Raw genomic sequence first — 13,111 nt, forward strand, 5'->3', positions numbered from 1 at the left:
ATGAAGATCCAAATTTCACTGATGATAAATTTGTGAAAAGCCTATATATAATAAAAGTTTTTCTTGCAGGATAAACTAATAATGTCTTGTTGGTATTCATCTTTATTAAGACTGCCTCTAGAGTGTTTTCAGAATTTGTAAATTGAAATCAAAGCCCACATGAAAACTATGGGTAAATGTAAAGTAGTGTAGCTTATTTTAAAGTTTCATTTTAGAAAGGAGAAGCTATGATTGAAAATATTAATATTTTTTTCTCACATTATTTGCTTTTTTAAAACTAAAGAGAACAACTTAATAACAAAAATATGTTTTTATTTTTTTGTAGGATTGCTATGAAATTGCCGGTACACGTCTTTCATTTACTTCCTCCAATAGCAGTGGTATTGGTACGCCACCTGGAGGCAGTACATCAGATGATCCAAGGACAGATAACGATGCTGAATTTGAATGTTCACGACTATGAAATCCAAACTGCCATATTGTGGTATTTGCTTTAAATGGCTGCTTCTTTCAAGTGGATGTTATCTGCTGAAGCAATGCAATAACTGAATGTGTGTTTGATCAAATCAGTTTGTCGTGTGTTTTTTTTTTTTCTTTATTTTTTTCTCAGGAATTTATGTTCTCAACATTGAGATCCTTCTGTCACTGAGGAGGGTTTTCTTAGCAATCCGAACAAAAATAATTAATTGTCTTTAGAGATCTGGATGTGAAATTTGTGTTTGGTTTATTTGAAGTGATGACTGATTCGTGTTAATGTATTAAATAAATATTATAAAATCAGGTGTTAAATGGCATGTCAGATTATTTTAAAATCAGTATATGTACTACCGTTAATTGTTTTAAAAAATCAAAAATCGTACACTTTGTGTTACTGTTGTAACTTTCATCATTAAATGATTAAATAAAATTCATAAATTCTCATCGCAACACTCCAGCATTTATTTCTTTATATCTTCTCATTATAAAATTTTGCCAGTGCCAGGTTAGCATGGTTAGTGATATTTCGATTGGTCAAATTGGATTTTTATTTTAATATCTTCAAGATTACACATAATTGTGTTTTTATTATTTTTGTCTTTTTACTAAAGAAAGGTGAATTGGATATTGGTAACAGTAAAGCTGATAAAAAGTCTTCCTTACCCCATTATAAATGGTGGTATTTGGTAATCAAAGTTCAAAGATATGCAAATATAACTCCAAAAAATTTAAAATATTTAAAAAAAAACCACCATATTGCTGGCACTTTTGAAATAATCTAGGAAAGCTTTTTCAGGACTGTGTATGGATCCTGTTTTACTTTTTAACAAAACTTAACTTCTGTGTGAGTTTATTTTTTTTTTTTCATTCTCTAGTCAACATTGTTAATATTTTCTATTGTATTTCTGAGGAAATGGTATAGAATGATAATTAGGTTAGAGGTTATTTGAAAACTAGTTTCAAATTGAAATGTGAATTTGATTTAATGCTTTCCTGTTTGTAAAAGTTCATCTCCTTAATTTATATAAAATCATGTTTTGACATACTGTGATTTGATAATTCAGTATTAAAGAATTCCTTTGGACAAGAAATACAAATTTGGCTTCCTTGTGATACAATTTGCCTTTTCAGAATCTAATGCATTCTGGGTTATAATATCAAAAGCCATATGATTGGCTAAAAACATCCTAAACAATGTAAAGTTAACCAATTGGGTTACAACATCCTAAACAATGTGAAGTCAACCAATGATGCAACCTTATTTTCATTTTAGTGAACACAAACAATGAAATTACCCATAATTCTTTAGTTTCTGTAATGGCGGATTAGTCTGATGTGTAGCCTTTGATACACTATATTGTGTGTGTTTGTGTCTGTGTTGGAGCATTCTACAACCATTTACTTATAGTAACTGCCTTCACTTGTGATATTTTATTTTGTAAAATATAATATAATTTTATTAATTGTAGACATAAATATTGGCATTAGTGTATATATAAACGTATATAACAATTTGTGTATATATAATTTATTGTACATAGCTTGTCTCCTGTGTATAGACTTTTGATCTTGCCAAAGCTATCAAATGTTTTGCTATAATGCCAAAAAAGCTTTGTTTTTTTATAAAACCAATTATTTGTTAAGTATTTATTGCTGTCATTCGGCTCTACAATCAGTAGTTGTTTATATCACGGCTTATTGTTAATGTTATTGTTGTCAGCTTCACCATCATAGATCATATTACACGTGTGGAATTATTTATACGGTTGCCATGAAATTTATTTTTACTCTTGTCATCATGGTGTTCGTAAACATTGGTGAAGTTTGTTTCTGTCACAAGGAGTACAACACAAGAGAACTTTATTTACTGAGCTTTGCATCTAAATTTACTTTGTTTTTTTTCACCCCTAAATTTCACAGAATCAACAAAGGGCTGTTTCCCATATTAAAAGACTGAAATAGCACATGAAGAGAAGATAGCCTTGTGCAACGATCAGATTTAGGAAAATATATATGATTGCTTTTATTGGAAGTCTACAGTACAATGATGAATTTCTAGAAATAGTTGCAACAGTTAGATAATAAAGGGAGAAAACACTTTATATCAATAAACAGTTGATAATAGTCTGTTTCATAACACATTTTAAGCATGTAAATTAAACAGATTTACTCTGTGTTATTTAGAAGCTTGCAAGATGTTAATGATAATGATTAACACAAACGTTTCAGTAATTTTAAAGAGTTATCTCCCTTTACATAATTTTGTTTAACTTTTAAATAGTAATAATTTCGGCTTTAAGAAAAGAAGAATGATCATGATTCCCGATTGTATCATTGGGACTATCCTTTGACGTGATATGAGTACTCCCTTTCAGAAGCACACTTTACAATTGTCATAAAATTTATATCTTGCAGAAATGATTATATGGAATAAATAAATGAAAATATAACCTAGGCCTTAAATAAAATGCTATGTATTTGGTACACAGAATATATATGTCCATGCATATTATCTCCAGTATAAGTCTAACATACAAAGTATTAGAATTGAATTTAAACCAGATATAATCATTCTCTGCATTTATAACTTCATCTTTGATATAGGAGGCCAGTTACACACATGTACGACTGCATTTATACATACAGTTTGTCCCAGAACTAGTGCAATGATCATGTAATTAGTGTATATTTGTGTGTGAAAGTATGGCAAGAGTTTCATCACTATTCTCAACAATACAGTTGACACATGTACCCTTACAGCCAACGTTTTTATTGTACATTTTATTTAGTATTTATAAATTTTTACTGATATTATAATTTTATGAAGTAATTTGTATTAAAGAATTTTAAGAATCATTTCCACGATACTTTCATTGTTCAACATAACTTTTAATTTGTGTCAATTTTTTTGTCTAGCATTTCAGACTCCAATTTCTCAAATACAGATCTGAGATAACCTTAATTTTTTATCAATAATAAAAACAATTATTGTCAACAAATGAGACCTACAAATTATCATCAGTGTTGTCGCAGCTATTGGAATTATTCATTTCCTGAAAGAATATTTCAAATTATTTAGTATTTAAACGATATAAAACCTCAAATATCCTACAATGATGTTATATCACAATTACAATATAAAGAAATAACCAAGAGATACTGTTTTCTTTTTGGTATTGCAAGCCACATAAAATGATTTGAAAAGACTTCAATAGGTTTAAGATTATGAACTATGACCCTATGGATATTAAATGTTGGTGTATGGTTTTCTCTTTTCTATGAAAAAACTCAAGCGAAAAAAAAGCACACCATGAAGCTACACAAGAGTATTAATCTAATACATGTAGATCATTGTAAAAATTCTTGCAGCAATATCCTTGTATACAGGGTTGACTGTAGTTTGCTCAAATTTTAACATTGTCATTAATATCAAAATAACTGGTTGAATAATTGGAATTTAAATGGCTATTCGTACCGTTCCAACTTTTAAATTGTCAATAGCTCAATAATTTAAAGATGTATTTTGGTTATTGATTCTATATTTGCTAGATTTTCTTATTTGCTTCTGGCTTTGGACAGTTTGGTCACAAAGAGACTTGTGAATTCCCTGTCTCCTACCATACACAATTAGTTTTGGAAAGTTATTTCTTTTTTTTTTACTAATTAAAAAAAAAATCCTTTAAAAAAAAAAAAATATTCAAGTCCTATCCAAATTTACCCTATACTTCTGTTAATTTGAATTTATTCAATAGCACTTTTTTACAATTTCTAATGTTATCACAACTTTTTCTGAGATTTTTGTTAATTTATCACAAAACATTATTTCTTGATTTTTTTATTATTTTTTTTTTTTAAATGCAACTACAGGTAAATGTTTTGGGGACAAATGGGGGACAGGAAACATACACATATGCTTTTTTAGCCTTTTATTTCAAATGATTGTGCCAAGTTCACATATCTATTATTTGAAGTTGTAAGGGTATATGTTGTCAGTGAATGAACCATTAAAACCTGTGATATAACATGTACTGTTATTACCTCCCTTTATTGAATCTCTCTGTCATGAATGAATTATAATGCTAGATAGCTTTTGGGTCTGTGTTAACAGCTTGTGTTGTTTACTTTTTTATAACAAAGAAGTTGTACATGTATGTGCAAGTGGACAATGAAACTTCAAAAAAATAAAATTGCATAACTTTCTTTTGTTTATCTTTTTAATCTTATATATAAAAAAGAAGATGTGGTATGATTGCCAATGAGACAAGTATCCACAAGAGACCAAAATGACACATAAATTTACAACTGTTAGGTCACCGTACAGCATTCGACAATGCACAAAGCCAATACCACATAGTCCGCTATAAAAAGGCCCTGAAATGACAATGAAAAACAATTCAAATGAGAAAACTAAAAGCCTCATTTATGTACAAAAAATTAACGAAAAACAAATATGTAACACTTAAGCAAAGGACAACCACTGAATTACAGGCTCCTGACATGGGACAGGCACATACCGGTATATAGAGAATCTGGTGGGGTTAAACATGTTAGCGGGATCCCAACCCTCCCCTTACCTTGGACAGTGGTGTAACTGTTCAACTTAAGAATGAACTATTAAAATCAGTTGAAAAAGGCTTAACTCATCAGATGGATAAAAATACAAATCAAAAGTGATACTGTGGATTCAGTTATTTTTTGTGGATTAGAAAATATTATGCATCCATGGATGTTTGATTTCTTGGTTCTGTCACTACTTCATACAAGTCTTTACACAATTTGTACTTAGTTAAACATTTAAATTATTGGTTTACCTGTAACTCTACATCTGTATGGGTAACCCATAGAGTCAGTTGACTCATCATCATCATGAAATTTAAGTTGTGGTGTCATCCAAAATATGCTCTTTCAAAATTATATGGGCAGATAACAACATTTGCGTGCTATGATTTTGGTCTTGAATGCCTTATAGTCATCAACGCCAAATAGGCAGTAGTTCATTCCAGTTTGAGATTGTTCTTAAGAATAAGCTATGTTTTCTTTGTTCAGAACTTGATCCTAATCTGAAAAATCGTCTTTAATGGATGGGTGCCACATGTGGAGCAGGATCTGCTTTCTCCTGGGGCACCTGAGATCACCCCTTGTTTTTCGTGGGTGTCTCTCCTGTAGTTGTTGTAGTTTTGGTCCTCTAATAAAGATGTTACTATGCCGGGTCTCAGCATAGTGTTTTGCACAAAAAGTAAAACAAGCGAATATTGTGTTCATTTTTGCCCAAACTGTTCAGGGTAGAACCTCTGCGCTTGTATCCAGCTGCACTCGGCGAATCAATTATAGTGTTACCAGTAAACATAGTTGCAATCCTGAATATATGAAATACTTGCCACTGGACAGTGAGAAATCAATCTTACAATAAGTTATATCTTAAGCTGCAGCAGGATTGACATTTAAGATCTTCTGCTTCAGATAAATGTTGAAGGATCATCTGTAATAAAGTTATTTTTACCCTAAATATATGATATATTTTCCACTGGACAATGAGCAAACAATCAAACAATAAGTTATATCATTAGCTGCAGTAGGATTGACCTTAAAGTTCTTCGGCTACAGATAAATGTTGAAGGATCACCTGTAAACAGTTATTTTCACCCTGAATATATGAAATATTTGTCACTGGACAATGAGCAAACAATTGTAAAATGAGTTATATCTGCAAAGTGATTGAGATGAGCACTGATGTCCTGCCTTGGTTACATGGTTAAGACAAACTGATTTTTTTGTCGCAAGAAAGCTAAATATATGGATAGTGATCCGGCGGCATTAGCTAGCTTCTTTTAAAAAAGCTTTATATTTTAGAAGGTGGAAGACTTGGATGCTTCATACTTTGTATATGGATGCCTCATGTTACAAAGTTTCCATCAGTCACATGTCCAATGTTCTTGACCTTATTTTCATGGTTCTGTGACAACTATATTTGGTATGTTCATATCTTGCAAGGTTCTCATGCCCGTCAACCAGTTTTCACTTGACCTTGACCTTATTTCATGTATCAGTGAACAAGGTTAAGTTTTGGTGGTCAAGTCCATATCTCAGATAAGCCGTGAATATGTCTAGTATATTCAGTGTATGGAAGGACTGTAAGGTGTACATGTCCAACTGACAGGTGTCATCTGACCTTGACCTAATTTTCATGGTTCAGTGTTTATAGTTAAGTTTTTGTGTATTTGTTTGTTTTTCTTTTACTGTATGCAATAGGTCTACTATATTTGGTGTATAGTATGATTGTAAGATGTACATGTCTAGCTGGCACGGACCTCATTTTCGTGGTCAAAGCTAAGTTTTTGAGTTTTGGTCTTTTTTTTTCTAATACTATACGCAATAGGTCAACTATATTTGATGTATTGAAATATTTTATGATCTTGATGTCAGTTGCGCAGGTTTTATTTGACATTGACCTCATTGTTAAGTTTTTATACGACCGCAAAAATTTTAATTTTTCGTCGTATATTGCTATCACGTTGGCGTCGTCGTCGTCTTGCGTCGTCTTGCGTCGTCGTCGTCCGAATACTTTTAGTTTTCGCACTCTAACTTTAGTAAAAGTGAATAGAAATCGATGAAATTTTGACACAAGGTTTATGACCACAAAAAGAAGGTTGGGATTGATTTTGGGAGTTTTGGTCCCAACATTTTCGGAATTAGGGGCCAAAAAGGGTCCAAATAAGCATTTTCTTGGTTTTCGCACTATAACTTTAGTTTAAGTGAATAGAAATCTATGAAATTTTGACACAAGGTTTATGACCACAAAAGGAAGGTTGGGATTGATTTTGGGAGTTTTGGTTCCAACAGTTTAGGAGTTAGGGGCCAAAAAAAGGCCCAAATAAGCATTATTCTTGGTTTTTGCACAATAACTTTAGTATGAGAAAATAGAAATCAGTGAAATTTAAACACAAGGTTTATGACCACAAAAGGAAGGTTGTGATTGATTTTGGGAGTTGAGGTCCCAACAGTTTAGGAATTAGGGGCCAAAAAGGGACCCAAATAAGCATTATTCTTGGTTTTCGCACCATAACTTAAGTATAAGTAAATAGAAATCTATGAAATTTAAACACAAGGTATATGACCATAAAAGGAAGGTTGGGTTTGATTTTGGGAGTTTTGGTCCCAACAGTTTAGGAATAAGGGGCCCAAAGGGTCAAAAATTGAACTTTGTTTGATTTCATCAAAAATTGAATAATTGGGGTTCTTTGATATGCTAAATCTAACTGTGTGTGTAGATTCTTAATTTTTGGTCCCGTTTTCAAATTGGTCTACATTAAGGTCCAAAGAGTCCAAATTTAAACTTAGTTTGATTTTAACAAAAATTGAATCCTTGGGGTTCTTTAATATGTTGAATCTAAAAATGTACTTAGATTTTTTATTATTGTCCGAGTTTTTAAGTTGGTCCAAATCGGGGTCCAAAATTAAACTTTGTTTGATTTCATCAAAAATTGAATAATTGGGGTTCTTTGATATGCAAAATCTAACTGTGTATGTAGATTCTTAATTTTTGGTCCTGTTTTCAAATTGGTCTACATTAAAGTTCAAAGGGTCCAAAATTAAACTAAATTTGATTTTAACAAAAATTGAATTCTAATGGGCTTTTTTGATATGCTGAATCTAAACATGTACCAGTTTTCAAGTAGGTTCAAATCAGGATCCAAAATTATTATATTAAGTATTGTGCAAAAGCAAGAAATTTTCAATTGCACAGTATTCAGCAATAGCACGAAATCTTCAATTGCACAGTATTGTGCAATAGCAAGAAATTTTCAATTGCTCAGTATTGCGCAATAGCAAGAAATCTTCAATTGCACAGTATTGTGCAATAGCAAATATTTTCAATTGCACAATATTGCGCAATAGCCAGAAATATCTAATTGCACAATATTGTGCAATAGCAAGAAATTTTCAATTGATTGGAGTTATCTTTCTTTGTCCAGAATAGTAGTTGACTCAACTTAAATCATTGTTTAATACAATATACAATGTATATTCACTTTTACTACCAACTGATAAATTAAAACAATCTTTACCATTCAGTGATAACAAGCACCTTTTGTTAAATTTTAATATTTTATGATGTATTTAAATGAGTAGTTGTTGTTGCAAAACTCCATTAGAAATTTGAATTGAGATCAGTTTTGGAATAAGGAAAAGGGGGATGTGAAAAAAAAATTGGGGGGGGGGGGTCAATTTTTCTCATTTCAGATTTCATAAATAAAAAGAAAATTTCTTCAAACATTTTTTTGAGAGGATTAATATTCAACAGCATAGTGAATTGCTCAAAGGCAAAAAACATTTTTTTTTAAGTTCATTAGACCACATTCATTCTGTGTCCGAAACCTATGCTGTGTCAACTATTTAATCACAATCCAAATTTAGAGCTGTATCCAGCTTGAATGTTGTGTCCATACTTGCCCCAACCGTTCAGGGTTCAACCTCTGCGGTCGTATAAAGCTGCGCCCTGCGGAGCATCTGGTTGTGTTTTGGTCTGTTTTTCTTAAACTATAAGCAATAGGTCAACTATATTTGTTTTATGGAAGAATTGTTAGCTGTACGTGTCTGCCTGGCATTGTTTATCAGACCTTGACCTCATTTTCATGGTTCATTGGTCAATGTTTAGTTTTCTTGATTAATGTTAAGTTTATGTGACAGTTGTAATAAAGTTTTATATTTAGGACTATCAACATAATATCAATGACTAGTAAAGAAGGCGAGACATTTCAGTGTGTGCACTCTTGTTTTAAACCAATATAATCAACGATAGTAATGTAGTGTTTTCCCCCAATATCCAGTTCTCGATTTTAGCAATTTTAAAATTGCATTTAAAATTAATTAATAAGAAATTGTTTACAATAAAATGAATCAGTCACCGCAGGAACATATAATCATATAGATATACTGTATCACCATAAAAGAAATCAGTGTTGTGTGTAGTTTTTTGTATTTTGTGCGAATTTTTTCCCTATTGTAATCAGTTATTTCCTGTATTTTTTTGCACAGAATATTCATTTTCACACTGTCTTGCATGGGGAAAGGTTATTATTTTTTTAAAGCTACACCATGATAAATATTCCTTCCAAAATTTCTCCTCCCTCATTTACTTCAAGATTATCAGATGGTCATTTTCTCGAACGTTAAATTAAGGATACAACAACTGTATAGTTAATATAAAAAAGAAGATGTGGTATGATTGCGAATTATGGACAACTCTCCACAAGAGACCAAATGACACAGAAATTAACAGCTATATGTCACCGTAAGGCCTTCAACGATGAGCAAAGTCCGTATCGCATAGTCATCTATAAAAGGCCCCGAAATCACAAATGTATAACTATTCAAACGAGAAAAATAACTACCTAATTGATGTACACAAAATTAACGAAAAACAAAATATGTAACACAGCAACAAAGGACAACCACTGAATTACAGGCTCCTGACTTGAGACTATACTCATCATTACTAAAACTTCACAATAAGGGTCGGCTGAGACCAAATTTTTCGACCACAGAGATAATTTCAGATTTCGTCTTTTCAAAATAATTACTCTAAATATCAGCACAATATTTTAAATCTGCAAATTTGGAAGCAAATTTTTGTTCTTCCCTCGCCGTGTTTCGAACTCATATACTATATGGATTATATCGAGACAACACCGCCTGCACCGTTTTCAGCGCGGTAGATTAGTGAGTTGGCCACCTATAGACTGGACATCCTCTTGTTATTTTATGATGAAAGGAACACATTCGTTTGAACGTATAATTAACGAACTTTAAAACTTTAATTCTAACTTCTACAATCCGGCCCCTTTTCTACGAGAATGTGACCTACCGAATAAGACTTAATTATTATCGAGTTTGTACTAACATAAGCAACACAAATGCTGCCACATATGGAGCAGGATCTACTTACCCGTACGGAGGACATGAGAGCACCCCTAGTTTGGGTGGGGTTCGTGTAATCAGTCTTGATTTTTCTATGTTGTGTTATTGTGTACTTTTGTTTGTCTGTTTGTCTTTTTCTTTTTATAACCATGGCATTGTCAGTTTATTTTCGACTGACGAGTTTGAATGTCTCTTTGGTATCTTTCTATTCGCCTCCCTTTTAATGTGCCCGAAACATATATATTGTCATAAAATGTATTGATCGGCCAAAAAAAAGGGGTTCCAACCCCCGGACCCCCTGGATCCGCCAATGCTCGACAGCCATTTGATATTATGGCGGTGGAAAGGGAGGGTCAAGATTTATTTTCTTCTATTGCTACGCATACTTATTTTCTTTGCAGCACAGACATTTAATGTGCGTATTGTTATGCGTTTACTTTTCTACATCGGTTAGAGGTATAGGGGAGGGTTGAGATCTCACAAACATGTTTAACCCCGCCGCATTTTTGCGCCTGTCCCAAGTCAGGAGCCTCTGACCTTTGTTAGTCTTGTATTATTTTAATTTTAGTTTCTTGTGTACAATTTGGAAATTAGTATGGCGTTCATTATCACTGGACCAGTATATATTTGTTTAGGGGCCAGCTGAAGGACGCCTCCGGGTGCGGGAATTTCTCGCTACATTGAAGACCTGTTGGTGACCCTCTGCTGTTGTTTTTGATTTAGTCGGGTTGTTGTCTCTTTGACACATTCCCCATTTCCATTCTCAATTTTATTTATCGAGTAACGTGGTCGACTCAGTTGCAGTAAATCGTATATACTTTAATGGTAAACTAGGGACTGGTAATTTGTAACCTGAAAGGATGAACAATGAGACCATAACAGGCATATTCCTTTAGCCCCTTTCTGGACCGTATGGAAATATATTTCGCAACTTGCTCGCTATGCCCGTATCTGTAGCTGGTCCTATATTTCGATGAACCGAGTATGATAAAATTGAGCATTGAAATGGGGAGTGTGTCAAAGAGACAACAACCCAACCAAAGAGCGGAAAACAGCAGGGGCCATCGATAGGTCTTCAATACAGCACGAAAATCCCGCACCCGGAGGCGTGATTCAGTTGGACACTAAACAAAAATGTGTACTAGTTCAGTGATGCATATGTTTAACTGGTAAATAAAAAGGCTGGGATTTCGTTACCAAAAATTAATTAAAACCTTACACAATTCTGTCACTGGTAAAACGATTTGGCAGAACTCTTTTAACAAACGAGATATTCCATCCTAATTCTTACGGTGATGTCAGTTGTTTATAAAGCCCGTAAACTTAAACACTTTCCATGTAAACTAATTGATCTTTTGAATAAAATTATTCTTTATAGCGAATCAATTTAACAAAGTTTAAATATTTTAAATAGTGTTCTCTAGTCAACTAACATGTTTTTGAAAATTAAAACTGAATTATCTATCAGTTTCTATATATGTACAAGCATGATAACTTATAATTCTACATCCTGTAGATACTGTTTACTCAAGTTATATATGTTAGAATTGGTCGTGCGTTCTCAGACTATTTATCACGTCTTTACACTATAAATCCGTTGTACTGAAGAGAATACGTGATTTGTCTATTACAACTAACTTTCAGTAATTGCGAGTTCACTTTTTTTCAAATGTTTTGTCTCTAAGACTTCGGTGCCTCGGACCGAATCATATGAGTTGCGAATTTGCAACTGAGTTTTACCGCGAGTTTCATTATTATTTACTGTGTGTTCTTATGTTGTGTTGTTACATCGCTGTCCAAGATTCAGGAAGGGTTGAACGCTAACAGACATGTTTATCCCTTCAACATTATGTATGGGCCTGTCCAAATTCAGCCTGTAGTCCGGTGGTTGTCGTTGGTTCGCTGTATGTTGTCTGTCTTACATATTTGTTAATTTTCGTAAATAGTTTTGTTATAAATAAGGCGTTACTTTTCTCGTTTGGACATGTTGGATGGTTTAACATCGACACTTTCTGTACAGCTGATTATATATACATCACGAGCTTTCTCATTAGTCTTGAACACGGTTGCCTACATAATTGCTTACTACTACGACGGTCATTTCAACTCTGACTGTTCTACTAGTTATCAATAGCTGTCTGACTCTCATTGGCAATTATACCACGTATACATCTCCTTATTTTATATGAAATAAAGTTCCCTAAAGTCACAATTTAGTAACCAGTGCAAGTAACTGCTCCCACTTTATTAAGCTAGTGGTAGATGGATCATTCAATTGATTGAACGATTATACTATTATAAATAAAAATTGTTTGAAGGGGGTCTTAATTAATTTCTCATCCTTCCTTAAAGTAGGGACTTCAATCATCCCTAAAAAAAATAAGTCTAGTGATTCCAATTAATGTTTCCTCCTATCCCCGTGAAAAAAATAATAACCATGCAATGCAGTCCCTTGGAAATTAAAAAAGAAGCATATGTTTGATGCTATATTAGTCAGAGATATAAGTCTCTGATTTCAACGATTTCCGATAATCAGTTCTATCCCCCTATTCAATATAATTCTATAATGAAACTCTCCCAACTTTTTAGTTATTTGATTGACCTACTTATATTAAAAATTTCTGGAAAGTACGCAGGAATTTCCGCGTATTGATGTTCCGGAGATTAACGAATATGCCGGTTCTATTCGTGGTAAATCGTGTACATTCGTAAATTT

The 13,111-nt window shown here is 32.8% G+C and overlaps 1 protein-coding gene across 8 annotated transcripts in view; it reads left to right on the plus strand.

The window, feature by feature from the left end:
* The window catches only part of LOC143069588 (serine/threonine-protein kinase MRCK alpha-like), a 60,139-nt gene extending 55,462 nt beyond the window's left edge, over window positions 1-4,677 (plus strand). For 5 of the 8 annotated variants that reach the window (XM_076244288.1, XM_076244292.1, XM_076244290.1 and 2 more), the window contains one exon: window positions 326-4,677. In XM_076244288.1, the coding sequence (XP_076100403.1) occupies window positions 326-463 (138 nt within the window). In that variant the 3' untranslated portion in view covers window positions 464-4,677. The remainder of the gene's footprint in view (window positions 1-325) is intronic. The other 3 variants (XM_076244295.1, XM_076244293.1, XM_076244294.1) reach the window with 3 other exon arrangements.
* The last annotated feature ends 8,434 nt before the right edge of the window (window positions 4,678-13,111 follow it).

Source organism: Mytilus galloprovincialis, chromosome 3, assembly GCF_965363235.1.
Source record: "Mytilus galloprovincialis chromosome 3, xbMytGall1.hap1.1, whole genome shotgun sequence".
In the NCBI taxonomy this organism is placed as follows: domain Eukaryota; kingdom Metazoa; phylum Mollusca; class Bivalvia; order Mytilida; family Mytilidae; genus Mytilus; species Mytilus galloprovincialis.